This window comes from Cyprinus carpio, chromosome A2 (genome assembly GCF_018340385.1).
Source record: "Cyprinus carpio isolate SPL01 chromosome A2, ASM1834038v1, whole genome shotgun sequence".
Lineage (NCBI taxonomy): Eukaryota > Metazoa > Chordata > Actinopteri > Cypriniformes > Cyprinidae > Cyprinus > Cyprinus carpio.
The window spans coordinates 14,679,279-14,694,018 of record NC_056573.1 but is presented as its reverse complement, the minus strand read 5'-3'; the positions used below and the strand labels follow the sequence as shown (position 1 = coordinate 14,694,018).

At 35.2% G+C, this 14,740-nt stretch overlaps 1 protein-coding gene across 1 annotated transcript; it reads right to left on the bottom strand.

Annotated features, from left to right (window-relative positions):
- Positions 1-2,684: 2,684 nt before the first annotated feature.
- Positions 2,685-5,279, bottom strand: LOC109055254 (peptidase inhibitor 15-like). Its single transcript, XM_042767378.1, has 6 exons — positions 5,118-5,279; positions 4,680-4,964; positions 4,146-4,264; positions 3,755-3,887; positions 3,567-3,682; positions 2,685-3,407 (listed from the first exon to the last, which is right to left on the bottom strand). The coding sequence occupies exons 2-6, from the start codon at positions 4,944-4,946 to the stop codon at positions 3,272-3,274; spliced, it is 771 nt and encodes a 256-aa protein (XP_042623312.1). The 5' UTR covers positions 4,947-4,964; positions 5,118-5,279; the 3' UTR covers positions 2,685-3,271.
- Between the last annotated feature and the right edge of the window lie 9,461 nt (positions 5,280-14,740).

Below are 14,740 nucleotides of genomic sequence, written 5' to 3'. Positions count from 1 at the left end.
TTGTATATCTATCTATCTATCTATCTATCTATCTATCTATCTATCTATCTATCTATCTATCTATCTATCTATCTATCTATCTATCGGACAAGAAAGATCTGTACAGTATTGTGATACTGTGTCATAGACCAAACAAACACGAGATGGCAGTATTGAGTCATTTTTTTTCTTCAAGCCTTCACTATATGGATGAAAAGCTTTGCTTGAACTCCGTGAACTCTGAATGCTCTCCACAAACATGAAATTTGGGCTGAACAACTATATGGATTTATTTATACTTAACACAACTATTTCAGCTTGAATTTTAAAATGAGAAGCTTAATTTATCACATTATTATCTGGTATATCTGGCAAAGTCACATAGTATCAGATACTTCTCCTGTAATCTTAGTAGAGAAAGAGTTAAAACTTCCCTTTAGATGTATACATTACAATAAGTGTATCTGTTGGCTGGGGTGGCCTTCAGCAGGCCCAGTTAATGTATGCAGTGGTTCTGACCTATATTTTGCTGAGGGAGCTGGGTTGTGTTTGTTATTTGGTGGTGGTGAGGGGGAGTCTTTCAGTTTCTTTCTGCTTACATCCATTGCCAATATTGATGATCTGCAAACTAAAAAATAAGGGTGTGTTATATTTTCCCTGGCCTGAGCAAACATACTATTGGTTCACTATTTCTCATATTTCAGCTTAATCCGCAGAAATGATGAGAATGTTTTCAGCAGATAAGTCTTGCACAGTGATCAGGATTATTTTCAGGTCTCTCAAAACTCTGATTTTTGAGGCCTGCAGATTTGTGGACAGCTCTGAATTTTTCATCAGAAACAATACAAAAGAAAATCTGGAAAGTGGATGTGAACCATTTAGCTTCATAGACACACGTTTACACAATCAATAAAGGTCATGTAGTGCAGCAGCCTCTGAAAGACACTGAAACAATGAGCAACATGTGCCATGAAAATCTTAGAAATGTGTTTACAAATGAATTCAGAACATCTCTTGAACTCGAAGAAATGTCATGTTGTGTATTTGCAAAAGCAATGTTTTAAATGCAGTGTCAACTTCATGTAAACTGTACGCCAAAACAAACACTTCCAAGTAGTAAAGTCTTCTTTATTAGTATATTTTCTGCAAAAAAAAAAAAAAAAAAAAACTGCATATTGGGCTGAAATAATTAATCTCAGCGCAATATGTGCTATCTTCTGTGTAGGGAGATTTAAGGGCATTCAATATACCAATCTCTTATTTAAAAGAAAAAAAAGAGAAAAGAATACAATACAGCAACTATACGGTGGGAATGAACAACAAATGTAAGTAAATAATCATCTCAACGCGCCACCAATTGAAAGACTGTTTGTTACAATATTCTGGCACAAATAATGTATTATATATAATTAATATGAGATTATACCATAATTTTATAGTTTAGATGCACATCCTCTCTTCCAGAGAACTATTAAAAAAAAAGGAAGTGGAGTTGGGGAGAGGTCACAATCTGAGGTCATGTAAGTGTAACCATAGCAACATTATGTAAAACAAGTCAAATTCAGAGTAACAATTCTTGGCATTTAAGAGCACCATTCCATGATCATTTATCATGGACTGCCAATCTAAATAGGTAAAAGCATCAGGCACACAACAACATAAAATATAATGCAACTTATGAAAACTTTACATGGCCAAATAAAAATGTTGAAAATACATTAAACATTTTGCTACTGAAAATTCATTGACAGCCATAAAAACATCTTGCGTCTTTTCATTACCAAAAAAATAGCTTGAATGTTTTATGTTTAAGCACCTTGGAAAAAACCCTGATGTAACAGACTTTTAAAAAATAAAGAAATAAATGTGTATAAAAGTGGAATATAAACATAGAGCGATCAGCACAGACTTCATCTGTGCACCAGAAGAAAATATAACTAATCTATCCATGAGCATCAATATGATGGCTGGTCCTAAAACAGTCATGTTAAGATTATATTAACATTAGCACCATTTCTGGAACTGATAGTATCACATACATAAAAAAACAGCTATATCTGCTGTACAAAATGCATATAGATTTAAAAGATATATTACACAGTACATCACTGTAAAATGCACACAATAGCATTAAAGGAACAATTCACCAAAAAATTTAAATTTGCTGAAAATGTACTCACCCTCTGGCCACCCAGATATGCAGATGAGTTTGTTTCTTCATCTGGACAGATTTGAGGAAACTTAGCATTGCATCACTTACACACCAATGGATCCTCTACAGTGAATGGGTGCCGTCAGAATGAAAGTCCAAACAGTTGATAAAAGCATCACAATGATCCACAAGTAATGCACATGACTCCACATTCAAGGCCCAGTAAGGTCATCATTAAAACAAGTCCATGTGACATCAGTGGTTCAACCTTAATTTTATATGCATGTGAGAGTACCATGACGTATGCGTGTGATGCTGCTGTTGCAGGAACCGGCATTTTGACGTAGAACCCAGATGCGCTGCACCTTGTTTGCAAGCAGAAGAATGCATTTTTTCTTTGCACTCAAAAAGTATTCTCATAGCTTCATAAAATTCAGGTTGAACTACAGATGTCACATGGACTATTTTAACAATGTCCTTTCTACTTTTCTGGGCCTGCATGGTCAGAGAGCTCTCAGAGTTCATCAAAAATGTTTTAATTTGTGTTCCGAAAATGAACAGAAGTCTTACGGGTTTGGACATGAGAGTAACTAATAAATTACAGAATTTAAATTTTTTTGGTGAACCATCCCTTTAACTTTAAACTGTGGTTTCTGGTCAAAATACAAGTCTAAAATAACGCTTCATCCAGTAAAAAAATTCCATCCCATTTTGTCCTCTCACATCAAAATCCACTAGCATATTTGTTTAGAAATGTTTTGGAATGTTTTTGCTTGTAAACGATGCTTGATCTGTATATATTTCTCTTGTGATTCAGACTCTGATTCTGATTTTTCACTGTAGAAAACAATATTTTGGATAGAGGACTCCTATTTTAACCAAAAGCAACAGTTTTAATATCTTAACAATGAATTTGTTTATAACAAACTCACATGTTTTCACTTCACAAGATGTTAATTGATGGACTGGAGTTGTATGGATTACTTGTGGATTATTGTGATATTTTTGTCATCTGTTTGGACTAAATTTCTCCAAACCTATTCTGAGGAAGGAACAAATTCATCTAAATCTTGGATGGCCTGAGGGTAGTAAATCAGCAGATTTTCATTTTTGGCTGAACTATTTCATATAACAGACATCTTATTTAAACCAGTACATGAAGTTTGAGTTGATGGCAGGAAAGCACATGTTGTTGCTGCATGAACCTCCGTAGCTTGGAGGGCAAGCTGAGCATGGCACACCAACTCTGTAAGGTGCCTCACCAATCCAGTTGCCCCTGAAAAAAAGGACTGTTTTAAAAATATACCACAAAGATGAGCATGCATAACACCTTAGCCATGTGCTGGCATTATCAGACTGAGAATGGTACACTCTGTGCTCTTGAAGGGTGAAAGATCTGGCTAGAGTTGTATTAAAAGATAAAAACATGACTAACTTTGGAGAATAATTGCAGACCAAGTACGTTGCCTCCCTCCACACGATGCCCCACACTACCATATTGTAACAGGTTTGGATGGCACATCCAACTCTGTTTGATGACGCCCACACCATCTATAACACGCAGAGAGTGTCAGACATTTTACTGTTTGCTTAATCTGAATTATGACTTGCAACCAAACTCACTTGTGTGTAATGTGTGCACATGGGTCCATAACAGCGCATCGGGCAGTGGGGATTGCAGTCATGTGGGTATGGAAACACATAATCTCTGACCTCATCATACCAAGGTTTAACCATCTGAAGAATGGAGTGGTAACTAGCAGGAGCAGAAACAATTTAGATGCAATTTAGAAAATAGGCCAGGGGAAGCATCATCCACTGGACTGCATCCAAAACACAAAATTCTGGTCTGGCACATTGCCTCGAGTCTTGTTCATTGTTTGTAATTGGATAATGCTGCCATAGTGACATTTCAAGCCATTGAATGAACACAATTCTTCTTTATTGTAAAAATAAAAAAGATCTGAGAGGTTGTTCTATCAATAGCAAACAGCTGTTCACATGCAAGACTTACTTGCCAGTTCGGACTGAGAGGTTTTGACCCAGATATCGGAGAAGGTAAGGAGGTCCATGTTCCCAAATACAGGTGGCTGCCCAAGCTTCTGCTGACCTGGCTAGGTCTTCATTCCAAAGCTAAAATTAAATTATTATTATTTCACAATTTTTTACAGCTGAAACCGTGAAGGAAATCATATCCATGTCAAATAAGCTGGCAGTTAATCATACACACACACACACACACACACACACACACACACACACATATTGGTGTGTGTGTGTGTGTGTGTATGTAAATACCCACATGAAAGCAATAAATCAACAAGAATTTTATACTTTTTAAACTCAAAAGTAAATTTATCGGTGGTATTAAATGGTCTATTATAACAGGATTTTATAATATTTTATTGTATCCAGCAGGAGGAGCTGTGGAATGATTTAAATGCAGTACTGCATGTCAATCTAATCAGTTTCTTATGGTTTTGGGATTTAGAGGTAAAATGCTGCATATTGTTTCTTTGGAAAGATGAAGGATGAGTTGGTCGCTTACCATATATTCCATGTTGGCTGCAGGTGGGAAAACATTCGCTCGCACATTGTTGTGATAGTCCAGAATAGCTATCATGTCACTTTGCGAAATGTACCGTTTTCGCCTTGATTTGGGCATGGATGCTAATCCGTCATTCTCCATTTCCGTTTTATTGACAGTGATTTTGGTTCCGGTGAGCGTTTCAGTCGCATTTCTGATAATCCAAGCGCTCGCATCACTGACTATGAATACAAGAAGCAAGTCGGTAAAAAAGTTGATGCTCTTCATCCCTCTTTGGTAAATAATCTGCAAATAAAATAATACTCATGAACATTTACATCTCAAAATTAAATGTAATTGAAACAAAGAGTGGCATGATATTTGAAATATATAAAATGTCATATAAAGTAGCTATATAATAATTTATATGGGTTTCTATAAGTTTCCTGCACATCGTACCGTTGAAGTGTTCGTAGGTAATCTGTTTGAGTGTGCGGCGAGGCAGCAGCTCCGTGAGTCTCAGTTATCCTGATGGAGATCTCTCATCCTGAACACTGCTGCCTCTGGCTTTTATACTGTGCTGCTGTGATTCAGGAGGCAAACGCAAGGTGCTCTTCTACCCGCCGGTCACCTGAACAGGGCATGTTTCCAGCCCAAATGAGGCCAGCTCACTATCTCACACTCTTAATAGTAGTAACACCCATACGAAAATTAACCACAGTTTTGCTACACTACCCATAGTAGGCTATGCTTAAACTGTGGTTTTACAAATGGTGATCAATATGTCAAAAAAATCATGGTTGCTACACTTTTACTGTAATAAAACACATGGTTAATTTTCGTAAGGGTAGTGCAAGTCTATCTCCAATTCGTGATCAAGCTGTGTGTGTTATTTATTCATTCATTCATTCATTCTGAACACTGCTATTTAACTAAGAAATAGGCTACATAAATGGGCAAAACATAATTATTTTTATGAATAGAAATAATTTTATTAGCTTACTTTGGGGGAGACCCGGGATGGTTGTAACATGGGTTAGTTGTAACACTTTCAATTTATCAAATAAGGAACAAGTTACAAATCAGCTATTCTGTCTTCCCACATCCTCAGTTTAGTCCTTATTCCGCATGTGAGGAAGTAGAGCTTATTAGAGATTATAGAGGAGAAAAACTCATTTTGAGGTAAGAACGTTTTTATACCTCTTTTTTTTTGTGATGGCAGTCCTTGCTTTGTAGTTCAACTCATCAAAGTTAAATTAAGTTTATTGTGTGTCTGTAAATATTTTTCATGCAAGTTGTTAGTGCTAATGTTTTGACTGTTAGCTGTAAGGTGAGCAAGTTCATGTCTACAAGACTCTGGGTTAGTTGTAACATCAATGAAAAATGGTATAACTTAACTTGTTTTCTTTATATGTCATGGAAGAGAAAGACAAACCAAGGGGTGTCTCTCAATGTTCAAGTGTTCAAACATAAACAAACAATCTCAAACAAATACAACTGAAATTAACTAAAATTCCAAAACACACAAACACACACACACACACACACACACACACACACACACACCAATTATGTTGAAGTCTTAAAGTCAGTGTTGAATTAAAAGCTTTCAAAATCCATTTTTTTGTCATAATCCTTATTGCATAATGTTACATCTCACCCCGGTGGATATCATAATGTGCACTATTGGGCTAATTGTAACATTTTACTCCTCGTGTTTGAAACTAAACCATGCATTTTCTGTTTGTGCTGCAAAGATAACAGCTATGCCATTTAATAGCAATCCGATTTTGAACCCACTGGCTTAAAAGAATTCCAAGATACAGACAAAAATGTAAAGAAAATGTTAAAACTAACCCCAGTCTCCCCATATGGACCTTAAATGTCAACATGGATGAAAACGAAGTTGTCAGGGCTGGTCTTTGCAATGGCATGCATTTAAGTTCCTATAGATCATGTAATTTTCACAGCACACATTTTTTTACTTTTTTTTTTTTCAGATAGATGTTCCGTCAGCTGAACAATCGGTATGTTGTTATGTATGCTCTGTCCCTCACAGTCTTGCTTTCATTCTTATCAAAAATTAAATATGGCTCTAGGTCTATTCAGACTGGGCAGAGACAGGCAGGAAACAGGTTTCCCAGATAGGCGGTTCTATAGTGTAGACATGGGCAACAATAATTATTCAGAAACTTCTGACCAATCAGAATTAAGTATTCTGGACAGGCAGGCCTGTAATAAAACAAATTAGTTTGTTATTAGTTGGCTAGTTGTAAAAAAATATATATATAGCCTAGCTTGCCATGTTGTATTAGATGCAGTTTTTTATCCTTAAAAAATGACTAATGTCATAAAATCAACATAAAGCATAACAATCCTTTGTGGAGATTAAAATGTTAACTAACTTTTCTCAGTGTATTAAACAGCTTAGATGTAGAAAGTCATTGAGGTATGGTTTTTGTATTATATGTATTTGTTATGTCTTATTCATTATACAGATACACTTGTTCAGTGTTTGCGTCCAAACAGCCATTTGCCAGCATGTGTGGAAAGCCAAATTAAGAAGCCCTTCAGAGGCATATCGTTTTCTTTGGCAGGTGGAAGCTGAGTAAGAACAACGTGACGCACATATGACCCCACTCCCCCCTCTCCTCCCTTCTTCTGCTGAACTGTGAATTTGCAGGATTTCTTGGAATTGAGTTTTACTGCTTATGCATTCTTTGTTCCAGAAGGGAGATGTTTACTGTGTCCAAGCAGTAATTAGCCCTAAGTTAGACGTTTAGTTTTTGGGTTAAATTGTATGTAAAGGAAATGTCTGACATTATGACATTACTTTGCAACTTTTACTGTCCTGCAGAGTTCAGCCCCAATCCTAATTAAACACTCCTGAACCAGCTAATCAAGGTCTTCTAGACTCACTAGAAACTTCTAGGCAAGTGTGCTGGAGGAGGTTGGAACTATTGTCCCTCCAGGAGCAGGATTGAACACCCCTGAAATAAACCAATAATGAGCCTTATGACCTTACTGGAACCCCCTCTTAACAGGGCCCAGGACAAAGTTCCTATTTAATACCCTCAATCATAGCCTTAATAATTATAGATTGCCTTATAGGTAGTCATGGCCTAATGGTTAAAGAGTCTGACTGAGGTTCGATTCTCAGGTCCGGTGAGAATTGTCAGTGGGGGTAGTGAGTAATTAGTGCTCTCTTCCACCCTCAATACCACAACTTGAGGTGAGACCCTTGAGCAAGGCAGCAATATGGCTGCCCACTGCTCCATGTGTGTGTGCACGCACTTCGATGGGTTAAATGCAGAGCACATATTTGGCCTCACATCACTTCACTTTAATAAAATGGACAAATGCTATATCATAAGTTCTTTTTCAGTCTGGCAGAAAGACACTTCAGTAATTTGTCAGTATCAACAAACTATGTCATATACTGTATGGGACAAAAAGTGCATAAAGAAACATAAAAGTAACTGGAAACTGCATCATTTTAAATTGCGTAGTATCTGTGAAAAAGTAAGAAAATGATAAAACAGTATGCAAGAGACCAGATGAATAAGATAAATGAATATCTGGAATCTTATGGATTTCTTTTCACCTGTGCACAATATTTGATTTTTAATGGAGGAACCATTCAGGCTGTTTTTGAGTTTAAGGATACATTTCACACAGACTGTGCTTCAGCAGCGTAGTAAAATGATATGAAAATGCAAGCTTTTCCAGTTTTTTTGTATGTTAGCCCTAATCTAGTTTTATGCTAATTCAACTCATAATTACTTATTGAATTAATATTTGATTATTTATTTATAATGCATATTCATATTTAGTGGACAAGTAATGTTTAGCTATTACTGAAGAGTAGAAGAAAAAAAAAGTTCTACTGCCAAACCATGCACATCCTTGCTGAGCCTTTGTGTGCTCCACCCAAAGATGTTCTTGCAGACTGGCAGCTCATAGTCACAGAATAACGCCTTTATTACCTTGTGCTTTATTTAGGACGTAAATACTGTCACAGTGAAATGTCCAAATGACAAACCTGTAGTCAGAGGACCAGTTCACTAAAACCAACGGCTTCTATATATAACTTTTGTATATATTCCTTAAAACATTATATATTAAAACCATTGTGTTTAATATAAAACCTTGTGTGCATGTGTAAATGTGTTTAGTTTGGTAAAATGATTAATCACAATCTATTTAATCTTGAAATGTGGAACTGAACATTTTGGCTAGAAAATAAAAAATAATGACAGGAAACATACTATTGAATTATTCAGTGGGAGCAATGAAAATCAAGGAATATTCATTCACCATATCACATGCAGAACCAGGCAGTATTTGTTCACTGGCATCACTAAACAGTCCATATAAACTGACAGGTCACTTTATAACAAATTGTCCTTGGCCTTTAAAAATATCATGTTTGCAAATGTACAGTTCAAAAGTTTGGGACCATAAGAAAATGTTTTGAAAGGTGTGAACAAACATAAAAAATTTAAAAAAACAAAAAAACTTCAAAATTTAAAAAATAGAATCAAATCCTAAAATAACTGTCTTCAGTTTTAATATATATTTAAAAAAAAATTATTCCTGGCAAAACAGAATTCTCAGTAGCCATTACTCCAGTCGTCAGTGTCACATGATCCTTCAGAAAACACTTTAATCTGCTGATTTGGTGCTCAATAAACATTTTTTACTATCAGTGGTGCAAACAGTTGTGCTGCTTGACATTTCTGTGTAAACAATAAATTAATTATTATTATAATAAACATTACAAAATTATTTTACTGAACAAAAAAACAACATTTATTTGAAATACAATTATTTTGTAGACTGTCACTTCTAATCAATGTAATGCACCATTGCAGAATAAAAATATTCATATTTCTTGAAAAGAAATAAATACTTTAAAAAAATTAAATCATACTGACCCCAAATTTTTGAATATTATACATTTGAAAGTTACATTTACCCTACAAGCAGTTTGGAGAAAAAATGATAAATGGAAAAGGGACCTTCTGTGACCCAAACAAAAATCAGTTTGAATCAAAAAATGGAGTACATATTTCTTCTCTAAAACATCTATGACATGAATGAAAAACTTGTGGGATAAATGCTAATAAAAAGAACAGTAGTCTGGCACACATTTATGGCTTCATTTGTTAGGAAGAAATAATGCAACTCCAATAGGGTGATATGTTCTTGACAAAAAATGCAAAGATCATCCAAAATACATTTATTTCTTTAGACAGCATTGTTGCATACAGTTAGGGTGGGTGTTTTGTTGTTGTTATGAATGATTTGTGAAATGATAGACTGAGACATTTCTGTGGATGATGTTCCAAAACTTTGTACACCAATTGTTGTTTGATCTCAAACCTATTTTGTTGAAACAAAAATACAATATTAAGTCATCTTTAACATGACTTAATATTTAACATGATTAAGCTAAATTTCATTGTGTCATGTAATCAAGTTTCTGACTCTGTACTGATGTAATGATTATTTAAACGGATTTGCATTCAAAACCAATACATAAGTACATCAATATGGTACTAACACATGCTATTATAGGCCAGGCCTAAAACACAACACTTTATTTCATACTGTATGTAACAGTCTAATGGGTTCTTGAACTGAGTCTGTCCAGGGGAGCTGTCCCTGCAATAAGTGTAATGTAAAGTACTTTGGAAAAAAGAACTATGACAATCTTGACAGCTTCTAATGAAAAACATTTAACTAAAAAACATTGTCAACATGCACTCATAGAGTATGTCGGCCATGACAAGCAATCTTGTGTATCTGATGTGTGCTTAATCAAATACATCATATTCTCTGAATAGTGCAGAATGCCAAAACACTTCTGACATCATTTCTTGCTTCATTGTTTACTTGATAACAATTGTGCTTAGATAAGACTCAGGGGTGACAGAGAAACTAGCTCAACAATTATGATACATGGCAAATTCCAGTAACAATTAAATCCTTGCTTTCATGTTATTGACATATAAGATGTCAGAGTAGGGAGAAAAAAAGACCTCCAAGCACAACAATCCTCTCAGTACTCCATAAAAGCACTGGACTACAGCTTGAACATGAAAAAGAAAAAAGTGCTAAAGACCTCCCTTACTATCATGAGTCATTCAACAGAATTCCCTGGAACGCAAAGAGAACAAACCTCTAATGCACTCACTTAAACTGCTGCGCTGCTACACTGCAGCATATCGTCATTTTAACATAATACGGTACAAACTTTTGTTTTGAATATTTATTAATATGTGGGATTTATGAGCACTCTAATAAAAAACAATTGCTTTCAAATGAAGCACATTTATGTCTATAACTAGAATTAAAGCTCATGAGAGAGATCACCAAACAAAGTCTCTGGAGCCTCTATGCCAAGATTCATAAACACAAATATATTTCCTTTAAAAGAGTCATATGGTTCAGTGTAATTGGTTCAGCCTAATGCTATGATTAACTGTCTGTTTATCCTTCAGTCCACATGTAATCCTTGATTTACTTTCTTAGAGTTCAAGCTGATATCAGTGATGGACCTCAGTATCAGCTGGCATCTTGTGACCACCATGATGCAGTGCAGTGTTTTTCTCATCATAATTTTAATGACAAATGATTGATAAGATGACCTCAATCTTCCTACTGTAAAACCTATAAAAAATAATTAAAACCACATGTGGGAATCTATAACCAAATGAAGAAATCTAAATATAGTGTGGTTTTTATATCAATAAATTGTTATTTTGTGGCTTGGCAATCTTGCGTCTTTGGCAAGACAAAGATAATGGAGGTCTAACAGTGTGGAAAAGGACTTCACACATCAGATTTATTTACAGGACATTCCACACAAACTCAATGACCCGAGGATCTGTTTAACACAGATATATTGACCAAATGTAGAACCAGCATCTGTGCTACTTTCGTTTAAGTACTGAATATTTGTAAATTCCTAGTCGCAGATTCCTGTTGAAATGACAGGAACAAGCAAGTGGCTATCTTTATGAGTGAGACATTCAGTCATTTTCAAACATTCACTAAACTAATTCATTGAGAATCACTGGTAACGCAGAGACTGACTGCATCTGAATATACTTTCCGACTATACAGTAGGCCAAAAAAGTAGCAGTTTGTGAAAACCATATGTAAAACAAGTACTATGTCAGATTTCACAGTATTTATAATTCAGGAATAAATAAGTAAATCAATTTATTGAACACAAACTGTGTTTGGTGCTGTTCTGGCCAGAGCACTGCACAGTGGAAACCAAAGCACTTTAAATAAATGTGAATTATAGAGTGCAGTGTGGAATAATGCACAAATTAATGTTGAATGTTGTAAAATGTGATGTTGCATCAAAGAGAATTTTAATGTGCTCTAAACCGACTGGAACAGGAGCTGTATTTTTTGCAGTGATTAAAGTGATGGTGCTCTGGGCTGGTCAGTTGTCTGGCCTGAATTTTCAGAACATATGGATACTTAAATTTTATATTCATTACAACACCATACTGTCACCAAAATAAGGATGTCTTTAGCCTGCTATGTATTAAGCATTGCTCCAAAAGAAAACATGCATACCTTAAATGCATTGTAAATTGCTTTGGATTAAAGCCAAATGCATTAAATACATATAAATGTCTGAATCTATCTCCAAAACCTTTTGATAGATCATAACAAAGGGTTGCACTGTAGGTATGCATTTCACAGAGACCATAGTAAGTGTGTGTTTGTGTGTGTGTGTGTGTGTGTGTGTGTGTGTGTGTGTGTGTGCGTGTGTAACAATTCTATCTGCATTCCAACATCTTTTTTCTTCCTCAATTCACATGTATGCCAGAAAAGAAAAGAGCTCTCAGTACCATATATAGAATTACACTACAAAAATAGAACTAACAGACGGCATTTACAAATATTCAAACTATTAACACAGAAGATTATTACTTGGCGATATCATCATCCACCACTATAACTGTTTATAGGAATGACACAATTTGATGACATGCAAAACCTATAAAATGAAACAATGACTAAAATGTATATTATAAATGAGCAATAAAATGTCATTCTCTTGTGTCACAGCAATCAAAGGAGAGGGTAACAGCCAATCTTGTTTTAACAATGTAAAGGACTGTTTTAACAATAACAGCTGACATAATGGCAAGAACTCACAGTTGGCAGAACTCAACTGGCTGAAATCATCGTTTCGAAAAAGAGATGATGTCATCCAACCATGTTTTTCAAGCTGATACAAGGGGTGCGATAAGGAGCAACATAAATCAGCTCAACAGCAATTTACAACGACACTTCCCAACCAGATTTGTCTTATCTTTGTGTAGTGTATAATTGTAGCACCTTTGTGCAGTTCTATTGTACTTTTCATGCAAATGGATACTGACCAACATAATAGAGAAACAACTCAAAAAGATAAAGAGCAATGACAGAGAAAGAATATTATAGATGTCCTGTTGTTTCTGTATATATTCATTTAGTACATGTGTGTTCTTGCACACTTACACAGAATACAGCAAATCTTACTTTCACACAAGTCAAAGTCCATGCTAACTGTACAGTATCAATTACATTGTTTCTGCAGTGAAAGAAAACCAGTTGAGCACTTCCACTGTTTTTCTGAGATATTTGAGCACCCAATCTTTGACGTCTTGTCCTTGATGTGAGGTTACATACTGTATGAGCTTCGGTGGGTTGCTAGGGAAAATCCACTGCAATATGGCATGTAAAATTGTCTTGTTATGTCTTGATAAGACTTTTTCATATTTCTTAACCTGTCTGTTATGCAGTGGAAAATAAATATATTTTAAATGCGTTTTCTGTAGAAATATTTCATTAGGCACAAAGGAACACAGGCCCTTTGGTATTCATGTCTCCTACAAAGACTCATTTTGATAGAGAGTGCACTGATAGCTTTATCTATAGGAATATAGTTTGGCTTTGCAATGCCCTCTGGAATATACTGGCAACCCTGGTTTTGTCTTTGTTCAAGCTAAGTGCTTAGCGAGTGTTATTGTTGGCTTGCTGTTCTGTTTCTCTCCCGTTTGAGGCCTGAGCTCTCTGCAGTGCCTCTAAACAAATACTGAGGGCCCAGCCTTTTTGAAACCCATGAACTACTGCCTAGAGAGGCACGAAACAGGTCTTAAATGACCAGCTGGGGTGCTTTATTTTCTCAGGTGGACATAAATATAAGAAAAATATTGTATTGGATAACCATGTTGCCAACTATTGGATAACCATGATGCAACCGTATTAGCTCCTGGTGTGAACATTCATGTAAGCCAATGCCATTTTGCAAGTGAATCAAAACTGTCATGTTTGGTTTATGATGCAAGAAAGAATCATTCAACTGTTCTGCTGTAACCAAAAAAAAAAAAAAAAAAAAAAAAAAACAATCAAAAAACTCCAGTTAGTTAGAAATAGAGATATGATAACTGGATAAAGCAATGTTCTTATCCTAAAACAGATTTTTTTCTTGTTCTTAAATTAACTTTATTCTATGTTGCTTAACCTATCAGCTTTAGGTAAAATTAACTGTGCTCTTTTTTAGAAGTGGTTCTGTCTATGCTTATTTAAACACAGCTGCTGTTTTGGGAAAAGGACTTTGACATCATAACAATGTTTGCCCATATGGAACCAAAGAGGCCTGCTTCACGTCATATATATATATATATAAATATATTTTATTATTGGAACAGTCATTCGGACTTAGCAATAAGTTTCATAGCTCATAAAAGAGATGTACTGTAACGAGACGTTTAAGTGTATTCCACACACAATGGGAAATGTACCAAGCACACACTGACATCTTGTGGTGTATTATGGTAAAATGTCCTGCTGGGATCTGTTTTTTTTTTTTTTTTTTTTTTTTTGTATAGGGTTTTTATTTTTGTATTTTATTAATTCATTTCGTTTGTTTGTTAATTTCTTCATGTGGTTACAAGTGCATTTTTGTATATTTAAGCTTTGTTATTTTATTTTATGTATTTTTAATGCTGAAAAACAAAAAATTTTTCCTTGAGGAAAAATTTCCTGAAGCAAGCTGTTACTTTCTC

Excerpts from the sequence above, each read along its gene's own strand:
- LOC109055254 (XM_042767378.1), bottom strand. The coding sequence starts at position 4,946 with ATGAAGAGCATCAACTTTTTTACCGACTTGCTTCTTGTATTCATAGTC. Across the intron at positions 4,265-4,679 it reads CAGCCAACATGGAATATATG|CTTTGGAATGAAGACCTAGC; the intron begins GTAAGCGACCAA and ends ATTTAATTTTAG. Across the intron at positions 3,683-3,754 it reads TGTGCACACATTACACACAA|ATGGTGTGGGCGTCATCAAA; the intron begins GTGAGTTTGGTT and ends TGCGTGTTATAG.